General features: G+C 40.0%; 2 protein-coding genes across 2 annotated transcripts; one reads left to right on the top strand and one right to left on the bottom strand.

Moving 5' to 3' along the window:
• The first annotated feature begins 1,413 nt into the window (after window positions 1–1,413).
• Window positions 1,414–7,320, top strand: LOC110051972 (proline-rich transmembrane protein 4-like). The gene is made up of 2 exons (XM_020758088.2): window positions 1,414–1,878; window positions 5,763–7,320. The coding sequence occupies exon 2, from the start codon at window positions 5,792–5,794 to the stop codon at window positions 6,857–6,859; it is 1,068 nt and encodes a 355-aa protein (XP_020613747.2). The 5' UTR covers window positions 1,414–1,878; window positions 5,763–5,791; the 3' UTR covers window positions 6,860–7,320.
• A 1,277-nt stretch (window positions 7,321–8,597) lies between these two features.
• LOC110051970 (putative RNA-binding protein EEED8.10) lies at window positions 8,598–26,405 on the bottom strand. Its single transcript, XM_020758085.2, has 21 exons — window positions 25,752–26,405; window positions 24,643–24,726; window positions 23,550–23,587; window positions 21,947–21,981; window positions 21,061–21,155; window positions 20,539–20,624; window positions 19,120–19,215; window positions 18,645–18,758; window positions 18,111–18,208; window positions 17,715–17,755; window positions 17,157–17,232; window positions 16,165–16,221; window positions 15,304–15,414; window positions 13,851–13,899; window positions 13,354–13,397; window positions 12,519–12,598; window positions 12,015–12,120; window positions 11,458–11,545; window positions 10,317–10,460; window positions 9,924–10,043; window positions 8,598–9,194 (listed from the first exon to the last, which is right to left on the bottom strand). The coding sequence occupies exons 1-21, from the start codon at window positions 26,105–26,107 to the stop codon at window positions 8,968–8,970; spliced, it is 2,145 nt and encodes a 714-aa protein (XP_020613744.2). The 5' UTR covers window positions 26,108–26,405; the 3' UTR covers window positions 8,598–8,967.
• Window positions 26,406–26,462: the final 57 nt, after the last annotated feature.

Below are 26,462 nucleotides of genomic sequence, written 5' to 3'. Positions count from 1 at the left end.
TGACAGAGGAGTTGAACTAGGGTCTACCAAGAAACAACTCCGGCTCAACCTCGTTCCCAGGGGCGGGAAGATGAGAGACTCTGGGAACGAGGTTGACTCCAGCAAGTCTGACGCCCTAACCACGCGGCCACTCTGCTGTTGTCTGTAGTCTGTAGTCTGTAGTGCTTACATCCTAAATGTTTTAGTATACAGATAACGAAGAAAAAGTAGATTAAACTACTGAGAAACTCTCTCCTCCGCCGAGGCTCAGAGGTTTTTTTTTTTTCGGGTGGGGAGAATCTGCAGAGCGATATGAGTGCAGGCGCAGGGTTAACATCGCGCCTCTACTCACCCCCTTCGGAGGAGAGAGACAGAAAAGCTGAGAAAGACGCCTGCAACGGACTCCAAGTGATATTTTATAGGGAGTGGATGACTGTTATTTTTCCCACGCGCGTTCTTTTAGTAACAATAACCCAAATAAGGAAGGCCAATGAAAACTGTCTTAACAGAACAACTTTCGTTGTCTATAATGTCACTACGATTACTGAAGTCGCGCTGCTGCCTATAAGTTTTTTGACTGAAATCTAATAAAGATAGTTGCTAAATTCACTTTTTAAATGGTTGCTGAATTAAATAGTTGCTAAAAATAGTAAGCGATTTTAAAAGTATATTTTAAAATTCTTCTAGCATTCCTAGAGACGAAACATTTCTATTTAGATCCTTCTGCAGAAGTGAACTTAATATTAATATGTTCTTTGCGTTTTCGGAACGGAGATGATATCAAGAAAAAGGGACTTAGCGAAATCAAATGAGTTTTTCCACAACATTCACTTTTACATGTATAAATCAGCTCGAAACGCCACAAAAATATTGGAACTAAGCTAGAAGTCTTTTTGCAGTGTATTTGTTGAATAGTCAACTAATCTAAACTGAACAAATAAGGCTATACTATCCCGCGACATGGCGGCGCCCCTTGAAGCAAATAAATTAAGAACAACCTTCCTTGAATTCTCTTTATAGCTTCTAAATACTCGTTTTAAATCACACTATACATCTTGTAAACTACTTTTACTTCACCCGGTACAATGGTATTAAGCTCTTGCACAATATCAAATAATTGTTCTTGACTTTCATCCCTCCTCGTCTTTTGAAATTACAGGAGCTCACAATTTCGTCTGAAAAGCCCGGGCGATTGACTAATTTTGAGACGAACTTTACACAACTATCTTTTTCTTCTTCAAGCTTAGAGGATTCGATACAAAGTTAGCAACCCCGCCTCCATAACGTATTTGGTTTCGTGAGAGACGATGCAAAAACCAATATAACTAAGTTCGTACGACAAGTATAGAACATTTCGTCATGTCGAGTCAACCAATTGGACGCGTTTTCGTAGTCAGAAAGAACAAAAAAATGTGCAGTTGTAGTTGTTTCACAAAACATTGTGATACTCTAACTGATTGCTGATTGAAAGGAATAGAATAATAAGGCGGCACAATTAAGCTTGCATTGTCAAAGAGAATTTGCCTAAAGCGTTGGTTCTCTGGAGAGAAAAATTATTTGGAGAGGGTAGCGATGCATAAACGAACCCATTCAACGCGGGACTAGGATTTGCATAGATAATTGCATTTCAAAGAGCCAGCGATATTAAACAGGCATTCTGGATGTACTAAAACAGAGCACTAAATGCATCGACGAGACATATATAGAGCTGTATATTCATCGACAGGTGCAGACTTGTAAGATTTGACTAACTAACGACCAAACTCAAAGATTATTTGCGATCATTGGATGTTTGCAAACATTTCAGCGTCATTTTCTAGCTATTGATACAACATTCAAAGACCGGCAAATGTGATCTCATGCGACAAGGCAAAAGAACCTCTCTTGGACAAAACTGAGGTAAGACCTTACTCTTTTTCCAACATTCTCATACGCAGTTACATTTGGGGGTTTTAATGAAAGAGCGTTTCATAACGAGTTGACAATTTATAAAAAGTCAGAAAGTGTACTGATTAACTAAATTTGCCCGCGGTTAATGACATTGCACGCATACGACAACAGTTGGTCTGGGGAAAACAGCACGAAATACCTCAAGCATTTTGCTCAGTGTGAATTCAAACCACGCCATTATGTTTCAAGACGACCGGAGCTTCCATACACAAATAAAAATACGGGACTGACTCAATCCGCTCGAGAGATACTGAAACTGACGGCATTGTGACTAATTGGTCAAACCGTGCAGAAGTACTACTCCATCTGAAACTGATTTATACTCAACGAAAGAGTAACGACGACCGCACAAACTATAATGCATTCACTGTACAAAGTACAGAAACTACATGAACTACACCACATGAACTAGACAAATAACAGAGTCTTCATGTATGATAACTAAACTACAGCAGCAAATCCATTGACACCGCTCAGTTTCTTAATAATTTTAATGATTGTTTTTATAAGTTTTATATTCCCGAGGGTTTAAAGGCGTTATTCGTGAGGGGCGATACCAGATTTTTTGCCCTGGCATTTCATTCTTGTATTATTGTGGCAAATTTGTGACGTTTCCAACTTTGTTGACAATTTCGTGCTTGCCCAACTCATTCATCAGATTCTAAACATTTTTTCGCATTTGTGTATCGATCACGTTACTTTTGTTTACTATAAATTATATTTTACCCCTTGACGAGGGAAATAAGAAGTGATATTGCATGGAGTTGTGTGCGATATCAAGAATGTTGACTAGCCAAGGTGTATGGATAAATGTATTGCGTTACTTCGACAACTTGGGATGCAAAAAAGGTTCACAATACTAACAAGTTGCGACATTCTTATAAAACTGCTCAGTGATGTATTTAAACTTCGGAAGACGCCTTAATCGTTCGCTCAAACTATCCATTAAGACATAAATCATACTCACGACAGTTGCGTAGCAATTAAATTTTCCAAATCGCAATCCTTTAAGTGTTTTTCAAATGTAATACTGACCTTTTTCCTTCCTTTATCATATTTTTCAAAACGTTTTTCTTATTTCTCTAATGGTCTCCCTTTGGAGTCCAAAAAATCGGCAATATCGGCTCCTTGTGATCAGCTAGTTTACTCTAATTATATAAGTCTGTCATTTTCTTTATTTTCGGATTAACGTTGTGCGCGAACAAATTGACGTCAATTGCCTAACAGAGTGCAACTTGCAGGCCGGCCGCTGTTAGCTGTTCGCCAATCTAACTACATCAAAGAAAAAAAAACTCTCTTTCTAGCTAGCTCTTAGTCTGCGTCACAGACACTCTACACCGGATAAGTTGGACCGCAGACTAGCTATGTTACAGTGATAACTGAACCATAAAGGGCAAGTTTCTGGTTAGTTTTGATTTGAGTTATTAGTTTAAGAATGATAACCGGGTCACTCATATAAACTTCTGACGCAAGACGGAATCAGACGGAGTCCAAGCGCTGCACCGCCGCTTTCTCCAAGGACGGCGCTCCGATCACGTGATTCCGGTTTTTGAGCTTTCGAGTTGTTCAAAGTACGATCGCATCGCCTGAAGGGCCAACAGAACGTACCTTGTACTGACGGAACAATTTGGGCACTTTTTTTTCGCAAGGACAAATTCTTAACCCGTACCAAAACTATCAAAATTTTCACACATCACATGAATAAACAGATCGACTGAGTTTGTCTGCCACCTTTCGTAAAATCTTCCGTTTTCCGGCGTTGTTACGGTCAGTTACGCTTCGTTCTGTTCTTACGTCATGACGGGTCTAATAATTTCCTGTTTGGCCTTCCCACTCAGTCCTCAAGTACCGTTATTACACGACCCTTGACGGCCTCTCGTATGTTAAAGTCATTTGTTACCCCTGACAAAGCCCCGCCGTATGCACTTCGCTCATTTTTACGTCACACAAAACAAAGTTTAAATTTTCCTTTATGACGCACTCTCCTACTCATCTATTAGGTGTACAGAATTAACCTGGCTGCGTAAAACTCTGCAGTATTTCATTTGAAACTCTTCGAGGTACTTATGTAGAAATCCACTGGATAATTCACACTCACAAAAAGGTATAATTCTCTACTTGGCCGCTTAAGGGCTTGAACAACAAAATATATCTTTTGTTAGGTTAATTTTATGTTGTGTATTTTTTTTTCACGTCCATTTAATTTCATGGAATGTGGATTTCTAGCCATGGGTATTGGATTTCATATTTTACATCAATTATTCGTCACTTTCCATATTAATACCTTTTGAGAAGCCGACAACTGAATTAAGATTTTATCATGAAGCCAGCTTTATAAATGAAACAGCAATTACGGATAGGTATGCTTATTATCGCAATTTTTCCACTGAGTCTTCAATACAACTCTGTACATTGTGTAGAAGCCTACATTAGCTGTCATGTGACTTGTTCCATATTCAACAAGCCCTAGCCTCCTACGCTGACCTGGGCTCGTCACGCAATCTTCCTCTCCCACAAAGAGACATTCTCGTCCCCATAGCCCTTTCCGCTTCTCTTAGCCGGCGGGGCCTTGGCGAAAAGAGCCATGGGGACGAGAACGACAAATTGATCGCAACATATTCAGGGCGGACTATTATTTTTTCAGGAGGGAAGGGGGCAGGGGGTTGGGGTTGGGGTTGGGCAATTTTCTGGGGCATGAATTTTTTTTTTCGTACCTTTAGGTTGTGCATTATTTTTTTTAGTGGGGAATAGCTTGTGCAAGAAGTTTTTTAAGTCAAACACAGGACCTGGTTAGTAGACAGCACTTGCTCGATTCTTTTGTTCCCATGGCTCCCCTTGAACGATTCAGTTCGTTTTCAGCGGTTTTTGATGCGCAGGAATTTTTTGGGGGGAAATTGCCCAGCCCTCCCTCCTCAAAAAAAATAATGGTCAAGCCTCAGAGGGGGCGTGTCTTGTGGTCTGATCTTGGAAGTGCGTTTTCTTTTTTCCCTTTCTTATTCTCCTGAAAACACGCAACGACAAAAAAGCAGTGATTTAATCAGGTGAGAAAAGCCTCGTGGTCTAACGAGGGCTGAAATTGCTAGAAAGATACAAAAAGTTTACTTCTAGCTACGAGTCTAGCAAGAATCCCTCCTCTTGCGAAATGTTATAATAATCTTCCTGAACATTTGGGACAAAAAGCGTTCCGCTTTGTGGTTTCTTACGTGGCTTCACCCGTAGAACTTCTACGTCACTTTAACCGCTAAAGATGACTCGTCTTGTTAAACAAGGAAGGAGGAAGCAAAAAGCTATTAGCGTTTCTCGTGTCAGGGCATGCTGAGAAGGAATTTTATTAGTTTGAAACCTTCATTTAAAGGTAGGAAACATCAGTGTTTGCGTTGAACTGTCGATGTAAGGCCGATATCGTGTGAGCATCGTAAGTGTTACTGGACACGTTGTTGTAAAACTACTGTAGCGATGATTACGTCTTAATTATTCTTGCATGTTCGTCAAGACGTTTCCGACAGGTGTAAGCCAGTTTTGTGAAATGTAGAATATATCCGAGTTGGCAACTTTGTCGCTACACACTCAGAAATGTCCGACTTCCAAGATGATCCCCCTTCGAGGTTCCTTTCTGGTCCTTCCCCGCTGCTTTCCTTCCGTTCTATTTTGTAATATATAATTTATTACATATTGCTCGTATGTTTTCTTATGGCTTATAATCACGTTTGTTTGTTCGATTTTGTGATCATTTTTAACTACCTATTTGTAACGCCTTGCTAGCTCGGGTAGCACCAAGCCTCTTTGACTTTGCAATTACCTAAATCGAGTGCTGTCAATTATTTTCCTTCCAGGGGAAAGGACTAAAGTGATTGCGCTACCTATGGCTAAAATGGAGCCCTATCCTGCTACCTCATCAAGCCCTTCTATGGCTGCTGAGCCCGTCCCAGAGTGGGGCCCTGCGCTGAAAACATGGCAATGGGCTTGGGAGATGCACTGGATTGGTTTTGGCATACTTTTCATCCTTCTCGCTGTGTACTCTCTGATAACCATGATAGAAATTATCATTATTAAACGGCGGACAAAACGGGGACATTTAGCGCTGGTTATAACAAGCCTTTTGCTCATCTTTGGTTTGACGCGAGGTTTGTTTCTCCTCGTGAATCCCTACGAGTCTGAACAATGCAACTTATTGCCCGTGTGCCCGGTGATATTGACTCGAATACTGTTCGGTATCGCCCTACCGTGCATCACGGCGTCTTTTTCACTGGTTCACCTTGCGTTCCTTCAAGTGATGAAACTCAAGCTGTACCCGGAGAAACTTCAGAGTGGCAGGTTCTTGTCCGCTGTTATCATTTTCCATTTCAGCCTAACGTTCTTCGCAGAAGTCATGGTGTCGCTGTTCGCCAGCTGGAAAGCACTCGTCATCATCTGCCAGTCGTTTTACATCATGCTCAACTTAATTCTCTCTGTAAGTTTCTTATACAGTGGCACGAAGATTGTCAAGTATGTTCAAAAAAACAACACTCACGTTTCCCGCCTCGGTCAAGCAAGCCAGCGTGGCAGGGCCACCAGCTCTCGCCCCTATCGACCGAACGTGTCTAAACTCGTCAAGATCACCTACATCACAGTTTTTCTGGGAATTGCCAGTTGCGCGCTACAGTTGTACTCGATTATTCACGTGTATAACATGTACAAGGACGAAGGTATGAAGACCCCGGAACCATGGCCTTGGCTAGCGTTCCAAACGATACATCGCGCCATAGAAATCGCTGCTGGTTGTACACTGGCTTACGTGGCCGCGCGACAAGTCAGCCGCAGGCTACATCTGTTCATGCGCTGTTTTACCAGCGTTCAAAAACCGTGCAAAGAGTTGGAGAAAGTAAGTTCCTCCAATGGCCACCAGAGCAGTGTAAAGTACTTAACAGGAGAACAACAAAGCGCTGCGTGATAACATGATCGACTGTCAGTGTTGATTTGACAATCATTTGAAGAGTGAAAACGCAGAGAATGTAAGAAGTTCTTTTGGAAAAACGTAAACCGAAGCTCCAACGAGTTGTAGTCAAGGAAAGTGAACACCGAGTTTCATTGCCGTTGACCTTGTCGTGTCATTATTAAAGAGGCTACCTCAAGCCATTTGCCTTCTCAGCTATCAGTTGGAAATAAAACAACCAATTTAATTTTAACTTGAAAACAAGAAAGCATTTCTTGGTTGGACAAAATAGTGGAAGAGACCGTAGCGTAAGACTGATCTACAGTTTATAAGAGAAGCTATTTAATCAGCAGAATAACCAAACAGAACAGCAGTTAATTCTGCCCATGTTAATTAATAACACTGTACAGAATAAAAGAGTTATTATTTTTAGGGTAACGCGGAATTTTGGAATAAAATATTTACCTTTTGATAATAAACATTTGTCTAGCCAGCTTGTAATAGCCACCAGTAAGGTCATCAGTCCACAGTTTTGGGAAGTTCTTTCTTTTTTATTAGAGAGACCCTGGTTGGGTCTGGTCACGTGCCACTTTGACAGTTGAGAATATCAGGGAGGGGTCCTCTGTAATCAGCAATTTGTCGCGTTGAGCTTTGTCGAATTCGAAGTATCGCGCTGCGACCGCCATTACCCGCGGCGTTTATTAATACTTTGCTTTGCTACTCAGAGCCCTAAAACATATCTTGCAATAGAAACGAACCTAAACAAAGTATAAGCATGGCATGGCAAATTCATACAGAGGTGTCACTCTGAGAAGCGACGTGCAGGTAACAGCGGAAACCATGCAGACCTACGATCTCTAAAAATATGCTGCAACACAATCAAACGACTCCACTCTACTTATAATTTCCATTTCTTCTAATAACACGGCATAAAAAGTGCCCCTCAGAAACGCGTGAAGTAAAGAAAGGTCGAAAATTAAATGAGAATGTGCACAATTGTCACGAACCGTTGGAGTCACGTACACTAATTTATTAACGACACAATAAAAATTATATTTTTCTTTTTCTAACCTCCTTTCGGTCGAAGATAAATCCAGTTTATCAGCAACTACGGCGAAATGCATTCCGCGACGAGTTCGTTGTATTATCCTTCGCGCTCTGCAAAGTTCGGGGCGCCGACGGTGCGGTGAAACTTAAACTGATCTTTTTAACCTTTCGCTCCTTTCGAGGTGACCTTTGCTTTCAGTGATCAATCAAAACGTCCTGAATTCTCTAGAATTATTTAATCGCCGTTCACAAGACCTACGCTTCTTTCTGAGGTAAGGTTGAGTCAAAGATCTTCCATACACAGCCTCGGTCGCGGTGTGCAATTCTCCATTCGCCTTATTGAGAGATTTTTACAATATGTAATGTCCTTCACTGAACCATACAACCTTCAGCGACTTGGATTTCCGCCATTAGATGATGCATAAGCTTTCCTCGGCGTTTGCAGAGTATTACCGCCGGACATTGCCGCAGAACATATCGTTCTTGGTTTACTTTGGTGACAACACATCCCGCACTCCCGTGGGCTAAGTATAGACAAGATTCCTACTAGGCCGCCCATCCCTTCATCCATCCAGATTCTGGGAGACACGTGACCAGACCCAACCAGGGTTTCTCTTCGCTCGCTCCAAGGGGCGGTAAGATGAGAGACCCTGGGAACGAGGTTGAGAAACAGAAGCGATAAGAGCAAATAAGTAATGTTCTTAGTATGTTTCGTTCTTTTTTTTTTGGAAAACAACAAACTTCTTCGTCCTTTTCATCGGCTACCAAGTTACATTTCGTACCATTCATATACGTTACAAGTTATGCAATTTGAGTCACGCCATTCAATTATTAGTAGCTCGCACTGCTGTTTCGTCATGGGGCATTAGTTTGGCTGTCTTTTTTTCCTGACCAAATAACAGACCAGATAGCTGTCTTAACCATTTGTACTATGTTAAAGAGTTTACGCAGTTCGTCACGCAGACTTAGGTCACACAATTCTAAGACTTCTCGTCACTTTCGTGACACTAGTCACGCTCGCGTCCGTAACGCGAGCGGCACTTCATTTAAAGAGAGATTCTTCGTTCCTTTTCCTTTCATTAAGACCGGTACAACTGTTCCGCCAGTAACGAAGGATAATCAGCCTCCAGGTAATCTTCTGCATCGTCTGGTCGCCACCATAGCGAGTCCTCTGCCATCCAGGTCTCCTCGTCATCAACTATGTTGTGAACGAGCTCTGCGCCTTCGTCGTCATCATCATCAAACTCGTCCCCAAATTCCTCAAACGCTTCATCGTCATCGTCGTCGTCCTCGCGGTAGAAAGCGCCTGTAAACAATTCAAGAGTTAATCTATGTAGATGTCGGTTCTTGAAGCACAATGGCAAAATAAGAGCAGCATCGTTTTCGTGACTTCTCCTCTATCACTCTATCAATCACCATTGTACAAGAAGACCCGTCGACTACGTCGCTTCTTTCAGCCGTTCAGTTTGGGGCGCAGTACGAACAATATGGCGCACGACAAAATAGGGAAGAGGCGCGGGGCGGGAAGGTGCACCAAACCTGTCTCTTCAGTTTATTCCGCTCAGCCGTTTTTTATTTCGCGCTGCGTCCCAACTAAGTGAACGCCTGGAAGAGGCTACCAACTACTCGGAGACTACTTCCTATTTTCAGTTCCTCTTAAATTGACAGTCGGAAACCAAATCCAAAGGAACTTAAAGAGTCAATCAAATCAGAACAATACGCCAATAAGACCTATAAATGAACACACGCAACGAGCGCCAAGCGCGGAAAAAAGGCATGGCTATGATTGGTTGAATAAATAGCGCGAGTTTTTGGGTTTTTTTTTAACCCTTCGCTTCACCTCCCCCATCTCGCAACAAAAAACGCACCGCTACTGACCCGAGCCCAGCAATCTTATAGCTAGCTGGTAGAGCTTTTGCATTAGTGTGCGACGATCAAGGCCTCGAACCCCATTGAAACCTCAGATCGTGGGCTTCGGGCCGAGAAACAAGCGAGGTGAATGAAGTTTAAAAAAAGGTTTAAGTAACATACGTACCTGAGCCATAAGACGGAACAGCGTCAGTTCTCGTACTAATGGAGAAATCATCACGAAACACGTGACACCGACACGATGTCTGCTGCAGTCTAGCTATTGCTTCCTCATCGATGGATGTACCTGAAGGGTTCATTGAGAATGATTTTACTAAGTGAGGGTTTACGATGATTAACTATGCTTTTTTAAAAGTTTAAGTTCGCCTTATGTAAAGTAAACAGGAGGGTTTCCCGCTCTCCCACTAACTGAGATTACCTTGACTTTTCCTTGCCTTATTTCTTAACACTAAACTCCAGCTATATAACAAAACACTGGTCCCTTGGGAATGAAGATGCAGACGTGGGAAACGTCGAGATTCTCGGTAAAGTAACTGTTTCTAAAGAGACCAGTCCCTACCTCCCACAGTGCAGGTGAGACTGGGTCGCTCCTCCGATGCACAATACAGAGCCAGCAGTTCAACAGATGCGTTCGTGATGTTGCCACAACCACTGATGTCCAAGATTGTCAGCTGACAGCAATGCTGTAACAGACTCTCAATTGCTGTGAAAATAACGAGAGAAAAATGCGTCCATATTTCCTGTTTAACTTCCTCCGAGATTTCTACAGTTGATGAGGCCGAAGGCTGAATCAACTACCACCTCAGAAATCGAGAACGAATAACTGAATTCTGACTGAAATTCCTTGCAAATAATCATTTTCAATTATTTTTCTACGTAGTATCAGCAAATCGCGCGGACTGAACCGTCTTTTTCCCGTCCTCAAAAGTTTTTTTCGACAATTTCGAGTTTTTAAAGTTGAGTAACACCGGCGAATGTTCTTAGTCTTGAGAGGAACTTAATGGCTCAGTAACGTTTTTAGGTGCTTCTATGAAACTTCTGAATACCGAGAAAACGTCGCCATTCTGCAGATAACATCCAGTCACTGCACACTAATGGCCCGGCGATTCATTACGATAGCTCAGCCAAATCAGATTGCAGTATTTGCATCAGACTAAGTGCAGAACAAGCACGAGCCGTTGACGTGATCATGGCGCGAGGCGAAACATTCGGGGCATGTTCCTGGGGTAGTTGAAAATTATGTATGATGTTCAGCTGAAGTCAATGGGGAACTTACGTAAACTAAGACGACGACGGCAACGAGAACGTTACCAAACAGAAGGTTTACTGAGCAAAACAATAGCTGTGCACGTGCGTTATAAATCTTTGTACATTTCTTTGCCGTCCTCTGCAAAACGACAAAATGAAATGACCAAGTTCTGCGTCGTCTACGGAACGTGGACGACGACGGCTAATTTTTCGTATTTCGATTTGGAATTAAACGCCGTCGTTGCATATTTAGCTTAAACACGTTTTTAGAGCCATTGGCGTACCGAACAGATCTAGACAATCGCGAATTTCGCTTGTAAAATATAAATTCATTTTTTACTAGGCGTCGTCCTCGGCGTCGTCGTCGTCGTTGCTTAAGCTCCCTAATTATGATAGTAGTCCTTTAAACAGGAAATGGGATAAGGACAAAAATGTAACGAATAATCTCTCACATTTATCAGTGAGTCCTGTGCACACTCTAGCCACTAGCCGCTCCAGAGTTCCATTTGCAGACAGGTGAACCACGCACTCGTCTGTTATCTGACAAGAAAACGATATTGATCAGGGCCATGTTGTTCAAAGCCCGATTAAGCTAACCCAGGATCAGTGAGAATTCAGTTTTGGAACTTTTTGGTGAGGTTTTCTGTTTATAGTGTTTGTCCTTCAGTTTTGAGTTTGAATAATCTCAAACTACACAAAACATGAGTAGTGAAAAACGTTCCTCTACAAGAAAAAGGACTTCTTTGGTTAACTTTTAAAGCTGGGTTAGCGTTACACGGCTTTGAAACAACCAGACCCCCTGTACAACAACTGAACAACAGTTACACAGGCTACACAGCACACGTTTTAAGCAAAACCCGATCAATTTCAAGGGATCCCCTGGAGCAAAAACGCAGTTATATTTTGCCTACCACTGGGAACAAAGATAAAATTCTCAGTTGGCCTTACTAAATTGAGTCGCTTTGTTGTTACACAGTATCCTTCTTGACTTTTGTCACTGGGTACCCACCTTGTCTAAGTAGCTAATAACAAGTGAAGACAGCTGATAACAAGAGACAAGACACTGTATCCCTGCATCTGTTATTTCTCCTTCACATGAATCCAGGTTTAGAGAACTGCAAAAAAAGTCGAAAACCCCCTCAGTTGAGTTACTCCACGGTTGTTACAAATTTAACCCTGATTTTTCCTGTTCTATGGATTACACAGGAATACTCCTATTCGAAGACTCGATTAATTACTTAAGATTGAATCTATCGAAGGAGAGAATGAAGACATGTTGAGGTAAGGGGGAGGATTGGGAAGGAACTCACTATAGAAATGAATTTAGCGTTACAGGAAAGTTAGCCTGCGGGCAGGCTCACGTTGGAGCACAAGCGCGGAGGGGGTTATTTTCGTTGGGGTTTATCAATAGAATTATTCCATATAATTTGCTACCCCATACCGAGGATAAGAGATTTGCATGAATGAGGCAGCTTCGATTGTATTTCTCACCAGCAAGAAAAAGCAAACCTACCTTAGATGGATACAACCTCTTCCAATGGTATATAATAACTCGTCATTCACAACAGAATTCTTTGATAGATCCAGCTTTCTCTGAAAGGATCACAACAAGAAAGGTTTTCAGTGTAATAAGCTTACGTACGAAACAAAATTGATGGTTTGCAACCAAGGCCCAAAGACGTTGTAGCCATGTTGGCCGGACGTCAAGTACAAGAGAAATTTGCGTCTTTCTTAGCTCGTAACAATGACTATATCGCAAAACTCAAACAAATAAAACAGCCAATTACTACATTATGATATTTAACAAATAAAGAAGCCTAAGCCGTGAATTACACTGTAATAAGACACAATGGGCATTTGAGAACGTGAGGGAAATGTAGAAAACATGAGCCGCAGGCGAGTGTTTTCTACATTTCTCGAGTTCTCTCAAATGCCCGTAGTGTTTTACCACAGAGTAATATACGGCTTAGGTTTCTTCATTTGCTTTATCACATGGAGGTAATGTGGCGAAAAACAATAAAACACGCTTTTTCTATGTTCTAAACTCTGATAAAACATGGGTTTTTGACCAATCAGAGCGCGCGCAGGGTCCTACCTATATTTTCAAATCTAATAAACATGTAATGAGTACGTTTCCGAAGCAACCCGAAGAAAGCCGGTAGCAAACTCGGGAAAAAAGAGCGGGAAAACGCGCAGAGGCGATCAGGATTTGTTTGGGATTTGCACCTGATTGGTAGAAAACAAATCACATCTGCAATGCCATTGGATCAAACGACCACGGGTTAACTCTAATAAATTCTGTTTAAGGTTTAAAAGGAAATTACTAATCAATATTTTCCTACACTCACCAGAAGTAACAAATTTCCAATACCCTGCAATCCATGGCTGGTCACTAAGTAAAAGCAGGCAAATAATTCCTGTGTGTTTACTAAACTTTCAAACGGAGTAAGTACTCTTCAACGAGGTTAAAGTTAAACTATTGGAAATCCAAGCATTGACTCAATGACTGAGCCAAGTGGTTTTTCGTATAAAGATTGACTTAAGGCGCCCAAAAACTTCGAAACACTTTCTTTCAGAGTGTTCACAACTGCTTGTAATTTTGTAGGAATGGGGAACTCCTCAGATAATCAAACGAAACGGTACTTGTATCCTTGACTGAAGGAGTGTAAACTCATTTTGCCCATTTTATTGTTAAAGCCATTGAGTCCCAAAGTCGCACTCCTCTATTGAATTCTTACATAACAATACAGAATTGCGAAGACACTGCACCGTAAATAAATAGCATTTCCACTCTCTTGAAAATACAACAATAGAATTGGTAATAATTTTTTTGTTATATCTTAACCATTTGGTCCAGCCTGGGAGAGAGCCAATGATTCAATCATACAACAGTGCTGAAACAAGAATCAAACAACATATCATTAACCAAACAAGCAGTTACAATGACGAGTGTCACGTCAGGTCAGGAATATCAGTATGACCCAAGTGTTCGACTTTATAAAAGTTATTTTCACCGTGTTTTATGCTAACCCACTAGCTCTGTTTGGGTATAATTAGCTAACGATCTAGCAAGCGAATAAGCTTCTTGATTTACTATCATTCTCCCATCTAACGAAGTTGTCATCTAGAGCCTAGCATATGGTTTTTTTGTAATCTTATGTTTTTTATTGGGTAAGGTGACTCTCCTTTATCCAATCCCCAACCTAGCTGTCCAGATGTCTGTCTGAATTTTCCTAACCGGTGTATGGTAGCCTTCTGAGGCTGAGACCTACATGTAACTACGGATTCATTTCTAAGGTGCCAACAACTCGCTGTCACCAGGCACTCGGTATGGCGGTGGAATCTCTACTAACAGAGTACTGTTCACCCCCTATTAAATGGCCACCCCCGGGAAATGGACAGTGGCCGCTTATAGAAGGTTGGCGGCTAATAGAGGTAATAGAGGGGCCGTTTAATAGAGGAGACTTTGACAACTGGCTGCTTAATAGGGGTTCGACTGTATCTGGTAGACATCACATATCTGAAGAGTATTAAATTTAAAACAAGATTGTCCCTAATCCCTCTGATTCGTACATTAGTAGTTCAGGACGAAACGCGACTATTTTAAGCCATCTAAATATCTCTTAGGGGTTACCCTTAAAGAAATAATAAGTAACGCTGCCATGTTTGTTTTAAAGGGGTATCTTTAGTCTCTCTAAGGGTCAAGTGAATCTCGACCCACGCCCTGATAAATTCCCGTTCAGGGGTTTAATTCATTATTTTTCTGATGAGTATCCCCGACCTTTTCAAACGGGAGAGTGCCCCCTTCCCCTGAACTTCATTGGGGAGCTTAAGAAAACCACGACGGCAACGGCAACAGCAACGGCAACGTCGCTAAACAAACGATTTAATGAGGAGAACAATGGCTGTGCACGTGCGTTATAACTCTTGGTACATTTCTTTGCCGTCCTCTGCAAAACAAGAACGTGAAATGACAAATTCTGCGTTGTCTCCAGAACGTGAACCACGACGGCTAATTTTTAAAATTTTTATTTCGAATTTATCGATGTGTCCTATATTCCGTTTCGTGATAGCTTTGACAGTGATAAACAAACTGAATGACTTTAGGGTACCACAAGATTCGGAGATAAAATATAAAATCATTTTCCAATAGACGTTGTCCTCGGCGTCGCCGTCGTGGTTTCTTACGCTCCCTATTCTTGTTTACTAGGAGGCTAAATATTAAACGATAAGAGTCCCTTGAATAAAAATTACGCCCTGGCAGTTTCTACTCCAGCAATTCCCTTACCATAACTGACCTGTGTGAGTTGTAGGATTCCCTCATCAGTCAGCATGATACAGCCTGAGATGTCAATAGTTTTCAAGTTCTTACATTTATCACCGAGATGGCCCATTCCTTTATCTGTCAACTATAGCAAAACCACACTTAAATCATTCAGAAATACTTTACTACAGTTTTCTTAAAGACTGCGGTTCAGGGAACTTAACCAAGAACCTTTGTGACTATCAAACAGTAAACCACAAATACGTCGAGCCTACAGAAAGAAAGGCTTCCTCGGGACCAGTCAAAAGTGTCCTCTATGCAGCGGTGTCTGCCTTGTTGTGTTTGTATGTTGACGTATGAGTGCAATAAGGAGATAATAATGAGAATCAATTTTCCGAAATTTAAGTGTTAAAGGTTAAGTGTTACAAGTTAATTGGAACATTATTTAACTCTTTTGATTGCAATCCATCTTAATCTTTCCAAATCTTCGCCAGCCTCGTTCCTTTTACAGCTTTTTATCAGCTCTTTGGTCTTCCTGTCAATCAAATGACTTCACAATAATTGATCCCTGCTCAGTGTGCAAATAAAGTCCTGTCCGATTGCCCCAAAATTGGTGGATGTCACAGTCAGACTTGGGGATTCTGTCTGAAGCCTTTTTGAGGAAATTCAAATTGCAGATTGAAGTACTGTAAGAGGCAAACTTTTTGGGGCTAGTGAGAACAATTTTCGGGCTAGTACCCGAAATTTTCTTTTCTTTTCACCCTGCTGCTATCTCGAGCCCTCAAGGGAAACGAAAAATAGTTCGAGATAGTGGGGGTTTAAGATAGTTGATAGAAAATGAATGAAAAAGCACATCTAGACCTAGCTCCTTTGGAGTGAACATCATATATTGTACCTGAGTGCATTCTTTTAGATACAAATTTTCACAAGATGGTGGCAGCATGAAGAAACACTGGCGAGAGAAAAACATAATAGATAGTTAGATAGACACTAGATGGAAGTTTACAAGGACAAGATGACGGTTGTGTGGCTCAGGGGTTTCATTAAGGGCATGGCACAGGGCAAATTGACCAGCAGTGAAGATCATTTTGTGCACATGGTTTAGCTATCCAGAGGAAATTTTTTTTTAAAGAAGTTCAGTTCAAAACGTTTCACCCACCTGTGAAAACCAGTTGCCCTACTGCTGGAAACATTAATGAAACCCCTGCTGACTTGTCGTTGAGTATTGATAGTTAATGTGGAATAGCTTTGCAGTGTTGCTTAATAATGCAGTGTGACTCAAACAATTGGATGGAAACCAAAACAGAGCATTATTCAATACTTAGGGCTTGCTATGTGTATTTATATTGGGTTTTCACTGGTTTGTTGTGGTGTTTAAAATATTTGTGCTGTTTACATTTTTTTAACGGCTTTATTGGCTTTCATTGCAAATCATTGCAGTCACATCTGATGGGATTGAGCTTTGTGATTGCTTTGCTTTTGATTTATGACACTCAATAAAAAGATGATCTAATGCTGATGATTTTAATACTGCAGTTACTCCAGATTACAAGGCTGATAGTGACGTCAATGAATGACAGCTACAACCATGATGACAAGGATAATGATAACAAGGATGATGATGATGACCATGACCATGATAATGATGATGACGACAACAACAATGATGATGATGACAATGACGAACAATGATAACAAAAGGAACAAAGCTAAAGAGTAAGAGATGGGAAGTAGGGGCATCGTATCTTCAAGCATGCCCAAATTTGAAAATATGTACACTGCTTAAGACCATCATTCTGCCAGTTATTCTACAATAATCAAATCCATAAGAGCTGAATAAAGAGAGTATCAGAGTTATCTTAGACAATTGACCCTGCATCATCTTACCTGCCCTTTGAGACTTTTGTTTCCTTCCAAATTGGCATGGCTCAATTTCTTACAGTTCTTAAATAGCCACCAGAGACTGGGAAACAATTAAAGTGTTAACTTTTTTTATCAACTAGGAGTTTCCGTTCTGATGTACCAACAAAATAACAATGAAAAGGAATAACTGGTAATCAATTAAAAGAGTAAGTGTTTGGAGTTTGTCCACAGTAAACATTGTGCAATAGGTTTTGGGTGTGCGTATGTGTGTTTTGTTCCATTAACAAAATCAAACATTTCTAATAAAAAAATGGATATTAAGCAACCGGGCTAGAACATAATGAAGACATTTCCAGGGAAAAAAAATGTATATCGCTTCAAGCTTTCAGCTATATGTAGAAGTCTGTGTACAAGCTTACATGAATGATGAAATTAGCACAAATTTGTAACTACAGTTAAGGTATGACAGTGTAAAACTGTACAAAGAAAGTGAGTCAAATACAGCCCTGATATGCATAACTATAAACTTGGCATGCATAGTGTATGCAGAAGCATGTAATCACCAGAGTTAAGAAGACTTACGCTTTTTCACCCACTCTGTAGCACTTTTGAAGGGTTATTTTCTGTAAAAATATAAGCAAGTTAAATTACTGCTCACCGTACATTTTGTTCACAAGTCTACTTGTATGAGAACTGTGAAGGGTAACACATGTAACTTGTTCAAGTGTTTGCCTGAATGAGTTAACTAACAAATGAATGAGTGAATGAATAAATGATTAACTGCCCAACTGATTGACTGACTGACTGACTGATAGACAGATTGATTGATTGATTGATTGATAATGACAGATTGATGATTGAAAGAATCATCAACTGACAAAACAAACAAAACATGAAAGAATGAATGAGAGCAAAAATACATGTGCCCAGTAAGAAACCTTAGCATTGTGGTAGATCTTTAATTCATTAACTTGTTACCTGCAGATGTGTACAGCTTTTGGATAAAGCTTTTAAAGAAGATGTATTGACAGCAACTCCACTCAAATCAACTTCCTTCAATGATTTGCACTGTTTCGCTATTTGGGGCAAAAAAATAAAAAATTAAATTAAATTAAGCAGCACCCCAGATGTGAATATTGATTACATAACCTATTTAAGTAGAACACATTTCTGCCATTATAAATTAAAATAAACAAAAATAGATCACTTTATTTAGGCATCAATGTGTTAAGCACTGCTGTAGTAATTGGGGACACTTGAATACATCAACAAATATTGTAAATTGGACAAAAACTTGTTAAAAATCCCAACTGATGAGAGTCTGACCAAAGCACAGAGAAGTTGAATTTGGGACCACTAAATGCAAATCAATCTGACTAGCGGCAGGGAGGAGGATTTGAACCCAGGATCTTTTAAATTAATGAAGAGTGTATAGAGTTCCTGTTGCCAGACACTGACCAACTGAAAGGAAAGCTATTCTGCAGCTAAATTAGTGTACCGCACAAAACGTACCAATACAGAGAACAGCAAATTCTGTCAAGAAATGTGGTGACAGAGACAAATCCAGAGAAGTAAGATTCTGGCATCCACGTCTTAAAATGGACCACAGAACTTCATCAGTAAGACCTGAAATAAACACCAAGTGGCAGTTATTACCATGTTAAATAACTATCTCAAACTCAGACAAGTCTAAAAATAAGGTTGAAAAATGCAAAGAAAAAGTGTAGAATGTACACGTCAACTGATATTTGAAATTTTTATTAAGCTGCATGAAGCCCTGTAATGCTGGCGAAAAAGAGTTCCAGATATTTGACTGATATCACACCAGTAAGTACAATGTACTGCAGATCCCTTAAGATGTAATAATTGGTTGTCATAGCAACAAGGAATAAAGGTCAGCTCCAGAGAAGGTGCCACCATTTCAGAATAAATCACAACTGCAACAATGACTAACTTTAAAATAAAGGTACATGTATTTAAGAAATACCTCCGATCCCCTTGAATGATGTGAAGGCTCCATGGAAGTCAAGATGATTCAAACAGTGCCATGACTTAATGGCTAATAACCTCCACCTTCTGCACACTGGAAGAAAACAGGTAATGTGCTGTCAGTCCTTCAATTTCGTTACAGACAAAAAACATTCATAATAACAATAACTAATTGAATGGGTGCGTGGAATACCAGTTAAGCACTAAGTGACTTTTGGAAAATTTTGAGGTGGCCAGGATTGAAATACGCACCAGCAACTTTCAGTTTATTCTGGCTTTAATTATTGTCTAAAAAGAACTCAAAATTATAACTGTCTTGTTCTTTTAGACAATAATGAATGAATGAGTAAACTGCAACAATATGGCTGGAAGGTGTTTCAAGATCTTCAACTGATATCACAGATCTACTTTATTTTCAGTAATGTATTTTTGTTCTCTACATCTACTTTAACATGGTGGTAACCAGTTCGAAAGCCAGTGGTTACTCTGGTTACCACGCACATTTTTTTTTAATTTTCTCCATAGCCACGTGCAACATTTATTTCTTTTCCCATCTTTGTTTTATAATACTGATGTAAAATTTAAAATTCTGTAACTATTGCACAATAAATTGAAATTGAAATTTTGAATTGAATTGCATCAAGAATGGTTACCTCAAAGTTTTCTAAATTCACCTGGAGCTTTCTTCCACACAACCCTTCAATTACTGTCAGTTATTAGTAAACATGGGTGCAAAAGGTTGTGGACTGAACGTACTGTTACCCACGATAACTGGTAACTAATTAACAATTTTTGATCCAATAATCTCAAAATCTTGGAAGCTGTTGGCATGAGTTACAAAGTTTTGTGTTTTTTTTTTCACTTCTTTTGGTCTCATAGTCTCAAACTCATTGCCAGAAAGCCTTAGTCTTGTTTAACTAATGCATCAGTCAATTCCAGCAGTGCCCATCCCCCCCCCCCCCCCCCCCGCCCCCGCCAGGCTAAACCCTGGGCATTAGCATTTTTTTTTAAATAAATGGGCAAATTCCCCGGGGTGGGGACACATAAGCTGTCTAAATGCCCCAGCGTGGGGACGAAGAAAGAGGGCAAATGCCCCAACCCCGGGATCGTCGCCTTCCAACACCTCTGCAGTTTTTTTATTAATCAGGGAATAAAACGTTCAACTGTTCAGTATTTTAATGCAACGGTAAGACTTCAAGGACAACAGTACATGTACAGCACAATGCTTTTTAAACCAATGAAATTGGAATTGACTGATGCATAAAATCATTATTTCTCGTTTTGGCCAAAGGGTCTCAGTCGAAATACATTTACCTGCTACTGATATTGGTTCAAATAATACTACTACCAATGATAAAAGCATGTTTTGAGTATCAAGTGTTGATTGATAATTGTAAATTTCTTTGGTGTACCATACCCCTTTCAATTCTAATCCTGTCCTTCGGACCTAAATATGAGAAAATGTGAAGCATGGTGTATTCATTGAGCCGAAAAACTGCTGGCCTGTGGAAAAGAGACAAATGAACATGGTCAGCTTTAAGGTGTTAAAAAAAGAAGTAAAAAAGCTGGGAAAACAACACAGTCATGTTACAATGATAGGAGATGTACCACTCTTCTGAGTGAGATAATTCTAGCGGAGCAAAAATAATTATAACAATAATCACAAAATTAATATTTTAACAGGATGACCCATCAGTGTATTAAACACTGTTATCAGAGGGGTCCTGTAAAAGAAAGTGGGAGGTTGGAATCCCTTGCAGAATTTACAGAAGGGAACTGTTTGCAGGTACACAGTGATTCCATCTAATTCTATTTGCTAGCAGGGACATGTTCCATGATCACCACACACTAAGAGACTGTGTAATGATTTGACGGGGGAATGATAAATTAAAAGGTAAAGTAAGTTTCATTGGTTTAAAAAGCATTGTGCTGTACATACACAGATTGAATCGTGTTTTCTTCACTGTTATCATCTTCTTCATCCATTGTTTCCTTGTTGCCACTGCCATTTTTATTATAACACTCCAGTGCTTCCTAGAAACATATATTAAGGAAATTTTGACCTTCTGACTCAATTTATAGACTGTTGTTTATGAGCGTTTTAAGGGAGATGTGTTGGCCTCATGGTTAGTACACTTGCCTCTGGACTGAGGAGTCTGTGTTCAAGCCCTGGCTGGGCACATTGTGTTGTGTTCTTGCACAAGACATTTTACTCTCGCAGTGCCTCTCTCCACCCAGGTGAATAAATGGGTACCGGCAAATTTCATGCTGGGGTTAACATTGAGATGGACTAGCATCCCATCCAGGGAGGAGTAGCAATACTGATAGTCAATTCATGCTACTGAAACCAGAGATAAGTGCCGCCCTGATCGGCCACTTGGCTCATATGCAGACGTTAACAGTGGCCTAATGGTAAGTAAGCTGGACTCTGGATCAAATGTCCTGAATTTAAGCCCTGGTTGAGGTCACTACATTGTGTAATTCTTGGGGAATAAATAGGACATTTTAATCTCACAATAAATGAACCAAGCTAAGTAGATGTTGCACTACATCAGCAGGCAAGTGAAAGAATTTTTTTTATTAACTTGAAGTTCATAAATGTAAATTAACTGCCACTGCACCTTTGTGAAGCTGACATTTCAGAGCAAAGTTTTCTGATGGGGTTGATGGGCAAATGCTTTCCTGAATCATTAGTCAATCCAGAGCCAAAATTATACATGTGCATTCAAAACGTTTTTAGTGAGTAGCTTGAAGGTGTGAGTCATGCAGAAATATTTTTTGGAGCTGTGAACTGTAAAAATCCTTTAAGTGGTTGATTTGCTCACCTCTAGAGTGGTTTCATGAATGAAGTTTTTAGCACCTGTGAAGAAAAGTAGACTTGGATTTACAGACTGTATTCATTCTTTTATCATTTGTAACTACCAAATGACTATAAAATGGACAAGGGTGCTTGTCGTACATTTTAGGGGTCAAAAAAATGGTTTTGGCATCTTTTAGTGTGTTCGGCCCTGAAAGGGCCCCAGAGGAAGCTTTCACTACACCTTTTAGGGTATTGAGCAGAAAAAAATATGATAAGAAGTAATGTGTTGTAATTAGAATTGGTACAAGTAGGGGTGAAAAAATTTGAAGCCACACCCACAAAACAGGATCTTGGTACCTCTTAGGGTTTTTTTTTTCAAAATTTACAATGAGCACCCCCATCCTTTTCATATGGGAGTCCCCCAGGGCATTCAAGCCTAAAATGGCTATGGAAAACATGTTTGTTCCACACAATGTGAGAGGGTGGAGGCATTCCTGTAATACAGGAGGCTTATGATGTTGCTGGTCTAAGAGTCTGGGCTTTACTGACATTTCTTTGCTCATTTCTGGTAATGGACACATTCAAAAACTATGAAAACTATGTGTTCTTAACAAAAGTTTTAAAGGTGGACAGGCATTGCTTTTAAATCTGTCAATCCAAGTCTGCCTAATGCTTTCCTTTTTCATCTTAATTACTGACAGACTTTGATAAAAATACTATGTGGAGGCAGTGTGGCCAAGTGGTGAGGGTGCTGGGACTTGATGAGTGGAGGTCATAGGATCAAGTTCTGCTCTGACCACTTAGCTGGAGTTGTTTCGTGATAGACCCTAGTTCAACTCCTTGGTCACGCTTGTAAATAGCCAACTGGTCTGCCTCCTACCAGTTGGGATTTTTAAGCCTACTGCTGGTATCTTTATTTCACAGAAACATTTCTTTCTTTCAGTTTAAGTGGCATGCCTGAGAACTAGCTAGTTGTAGCTAAGAGCATGGACCACTATAAACATTCATAGACAACTGCCATCAGAATACAGAGCAATGGGGCAGAAAAGACTGCAGAGAGCACCAATATTGAGAAAAAACTACACTGACCAGCTTTAAGCAAAACTTCAAACAGTTACCATAATTTATTGTAGCCTGTGAATGCAGATGTATTTCTGGCTGTCGCTTGTCTCCGCCAAAAATAACGGTGTGTGAAACAAGAGCCGAAAAAAAACTGCATGCTCTTGCAGGCTACCATCATTTATTACACTCAGCTGAAATTATAATCTCGTGAAAGCCTGGGAGTGAATTATCTCAAGCACAGTAATGAATATGTGTTACAAAAAGACAGAGTAACGGTATTACACAAAGGCAATCATATAATATAAAATGGAGATAGAGAATTTATTTACCACATTCTTGTCTCATTAACTGGCCAGATAGAGACTGGCCTGAAACAGAGCACCAGTGAAAAAAATTGGCATGAGAACTATGCAAAGACTGGACAAGAAACCACTTGTTTGCAGACCAAGTAATTTAACAGAAACGTCATTGTAAATAACACTGTTATTAATAATGGTTGTTCACAAGAAAAGACCTATTATTTTGAGTTATAAGAATTAATATAATTTTATAAAGTGGTTAGGTACCTTTTTTCTTCCTTTCAGGTGAACAAACCTTCATGATTCTAAAGAAAAAGGAAGTAGACATTTCAACCAAAATAACTACATCTGTGGTAACATGTAATGGGGTGTACAACATTTCAGTGCAAATTACCTCACATGCACGTGGAGTTTCAAATTCGTCACTAGCTTTTCAAAACTAACCTAAAAATAAGTATCTAATATAACTAAAGTTCATTCTTAGTTTCATTACTACATGTACTAGAAAGATACAGAAATCATCGTTAGCTAGTTTATAAGCTTTTGATTCAAATATTGTAGCTGAAAGAGATTCATAGTCATATTTGTTGTGAAAATCGCAAAAATATCTTGGCTTTACACATGTCATCTTGATATCTGAGACGTCCTGTAACAATATATATTTGTTTCAGTTCACCATTAATAATAAACGACCAACAGCACAAAAACTTGGCTTCAGTAAGAAGAGCTATGTGTACAAATACCTTTACCTATATATTATGCTAGAATGATATACGAGCACTAAGATACATAATAATTAGTGTTATCATTCAATACAATTTTCCCTCCCTTTCTATGGGCCCAGAGCCCACCACATGACCTGCAAATAAATGCCTCCAAATAACAGTCTGCTCATGTGCAGTACTGTCTAAACGTGTTTTGTTGCAAATAATATTCTGCTCATGCGTAATTGAAACCGGCCCACTCTTGGGTGAAAAATGGCAGATCACTTCCCTGAGCTGTCAGAGAGTGATTTAAATATGACAACAAACTTGATAATCAAATGATAAAACAATACCATTGAACTCAGTTATCGCAAAATACCATGATTTGTCAGTGTCTCACAGATCAATTATTTGCCTAGACCTCAAACTTTGGCAAATAACTGATCTGCTCACCAGTGTCAAATCACAATGATAACATTTTGCTTGAACTCGTCCAATAACATTTAATATTGGTGTCACTAATCATACATTGCTATTAAGCGAACTATGTAATATGGGCAGTGTTTGTCAATATTTTGCTCCATAAAATATGCTGTTTCATTCATTCATTTATTTATTTATATTAGCAATGTTGGAAGTGAAATCAGGGCTGTTACCGTCCGTCAAGAGTTCTGTCCTCATCAGGAGCATCCTTTGCTTTTCGTGCTTCCCATTCATTACTAAATGTCACAAATCCAAAACTGTAATATGAGACAGAATAAAAAGTTCCAGAACCAAACAAAAAAGAAACAAAGCAAAATATATATATATATATTTTTTAATATGGAGTATTACTTGATATATTTATTTCAATCATGGTTAAAAATAGAAGTTTAGTTCATAATATAAGAGATTCATGAGCAGGATTGAAGTTACTGTGATCAAACTTGCAGCCTTCTGAGCATGTAAAAGTTGAGAAAGTGCTTGATTAGCAATGCCAAATATTGAAGTCTCATGTCAAAGTGGACTGCATTGATGTTTGCACCCTCAATTGATGGCAACTTACCAACATTAACTTCAATAATTTTATGCTAAAATTTCACTGGATTGACATGCAAGACAGCTGGACAGAAAACTTGTTTGTGGGTGAAACTTTTTTTTAAAAATAAACTTTCATTTGTGGGTGAAACTGGTGAGGAATATACTGGCAAAACCTCAGAGGGGATAGGACCCACTGACTAGATGGGGGATGATGGGCTTGGGGCACATGGCACCATACCAAGGGAGTGCCTCATGCCTGTACTGCAAAGTGGACATAGAGACCGGTATCCTATGCCAAGCAAGTCTAACAAAATTGATATGCCCCCTGCCTCACTGACAGGGTTTATGATTACGGCTGAACCGCTGTGACAGACAGCAATGACCTGCCAAAAAAGCTGAGCTAAGTGAGGAGAACCCTGTGCAAAGCCACAGATGAGCTAGGCAATTGCAGCTGCACACCTCCCAGCCCTGTCTCCGCAAACCTGGGCAACACCCATTGTCATTCTGGATAGCATTACTGTAGTTAGCCTGAATAACACTCAGGTTAGCCTCTCTATGGTAAGCTCTCAATAATGGTAATGAAAACACCCCTCACTACTCACCCCCTACCCCTCACCATTATTTAGACTTGCCGCAGACAATCCCATGGACTATGTAAACTGCTGTAAAATACTCTTGCATTCCTCTGCTTTTTATGAAAGTATAGCAAATGGCTTTGGCATCTGTATTTGTTAATTATACTCACCCTCGAGAACGCTTTTTGATGCGATCCGCGATGATTTGAGCATAAATCACTTTACCAAAACAGCTGAAAAATTCCTTCAACTCTCTAGATTTCACTCTATAACTGACGTTACCAACAAACACCTTGCACTTGTTTGCGACCACACGAGTTTTTCGGCAAAATTCTTCAGCTTTCTGCAGCAGCGTTCCAGAATGGACACAGTTCGATTCACTTTTGGGTAGGCTTATTATGGAGACCTCTGACAACTCCAATCCATTGGTCTCACTTGCTGCAACTGCTATCGCCAGTAAACCCTTGCTCCGTGTTTGGCGGTGAAGAGCTTTGAGTTTTTGTAAGTTTGGAGACTGTTTGCTCATCTGCGAACGAATCAGGGTTCATGGAAAGAGTGACTGCCTGGCAAGGTTCAGTAATCTTGGAACGAGGAAGGACCCTTGAGAAATCCCAAGATGGCGACGATTCCTGAGCATACGGTTCTTTGGTTAGCAGTTCTCAAGGAATCAATTGATACGTCATATATGATTGACAATTTGTTCTGATACTTGACACAAGTCATTTCCTACTCAATGTGCCGCTTTGGTGATTAGGTAACAAGCGACAAGACTGGTCTCATATAGTATTCGTACACTGTAACAAAACCATTTCTCTCTGGGTCTAAAGAATAAGAACAACGTGCCTTTGATTTCGTTTAACCGGAACAAGGAAGCTTCAAAT

The sequence above is a fragment of the Orbicella faveolata genome, unplaced genomic scaffold (assembly GCF_042242905.1).
Source record: "Orbicella faveolata isolate gen_17 unplaced genomic scaffold, um_ofav_v1 contig_47, whole genome shotgun sequence".
Lineage (NCBI taxonomy): Eukaryota > Metazoa > Cnidaria > Anthozoa > Scleractinia > Merulinidae > Orbicella > Orbicella faveolata.
Note: the sequence above shows the minus strand (reverse complement) of the source record. Positions and strands in the feature narration are given on the sequence as shown.

What these genes read in the sequence shown, in the direction of transcription:
- LOC110051972 (XM_020758088.2), top strand. Translation starts at nt 5,792, where the DNA reads ATGGCTAAAATGGAGCCCTATCCTGCTACCTCATCAAGCCCTTCTATG.
- LOC110051970 (XM_020758085.2), bottom strand. Translation starts at nt 26,107, where the DNA reads ATGAGCAAACAGTCTCCAAACTTACAAAAACTCAAAGCTCTTCACCGC. An exon ending in TTCATGAAACCACTCTAGAG is followed by an intron (nt 21,156 to 21,946) that starts GTGAGCAAATCA and finishes ATATGTTTCTAG; the next exon opens with GAAGCACTGGAGTGTTATAA. An exon ending in TACAGAGTGGGTGAAAAAGC is followed by an intron (nt 17,233 to 17,714) that starts GTAAGTCTTCTT and finishes ATTGTTTCCCAG; the next exon opens with TCTCTGGTGGCTATTTAAGA.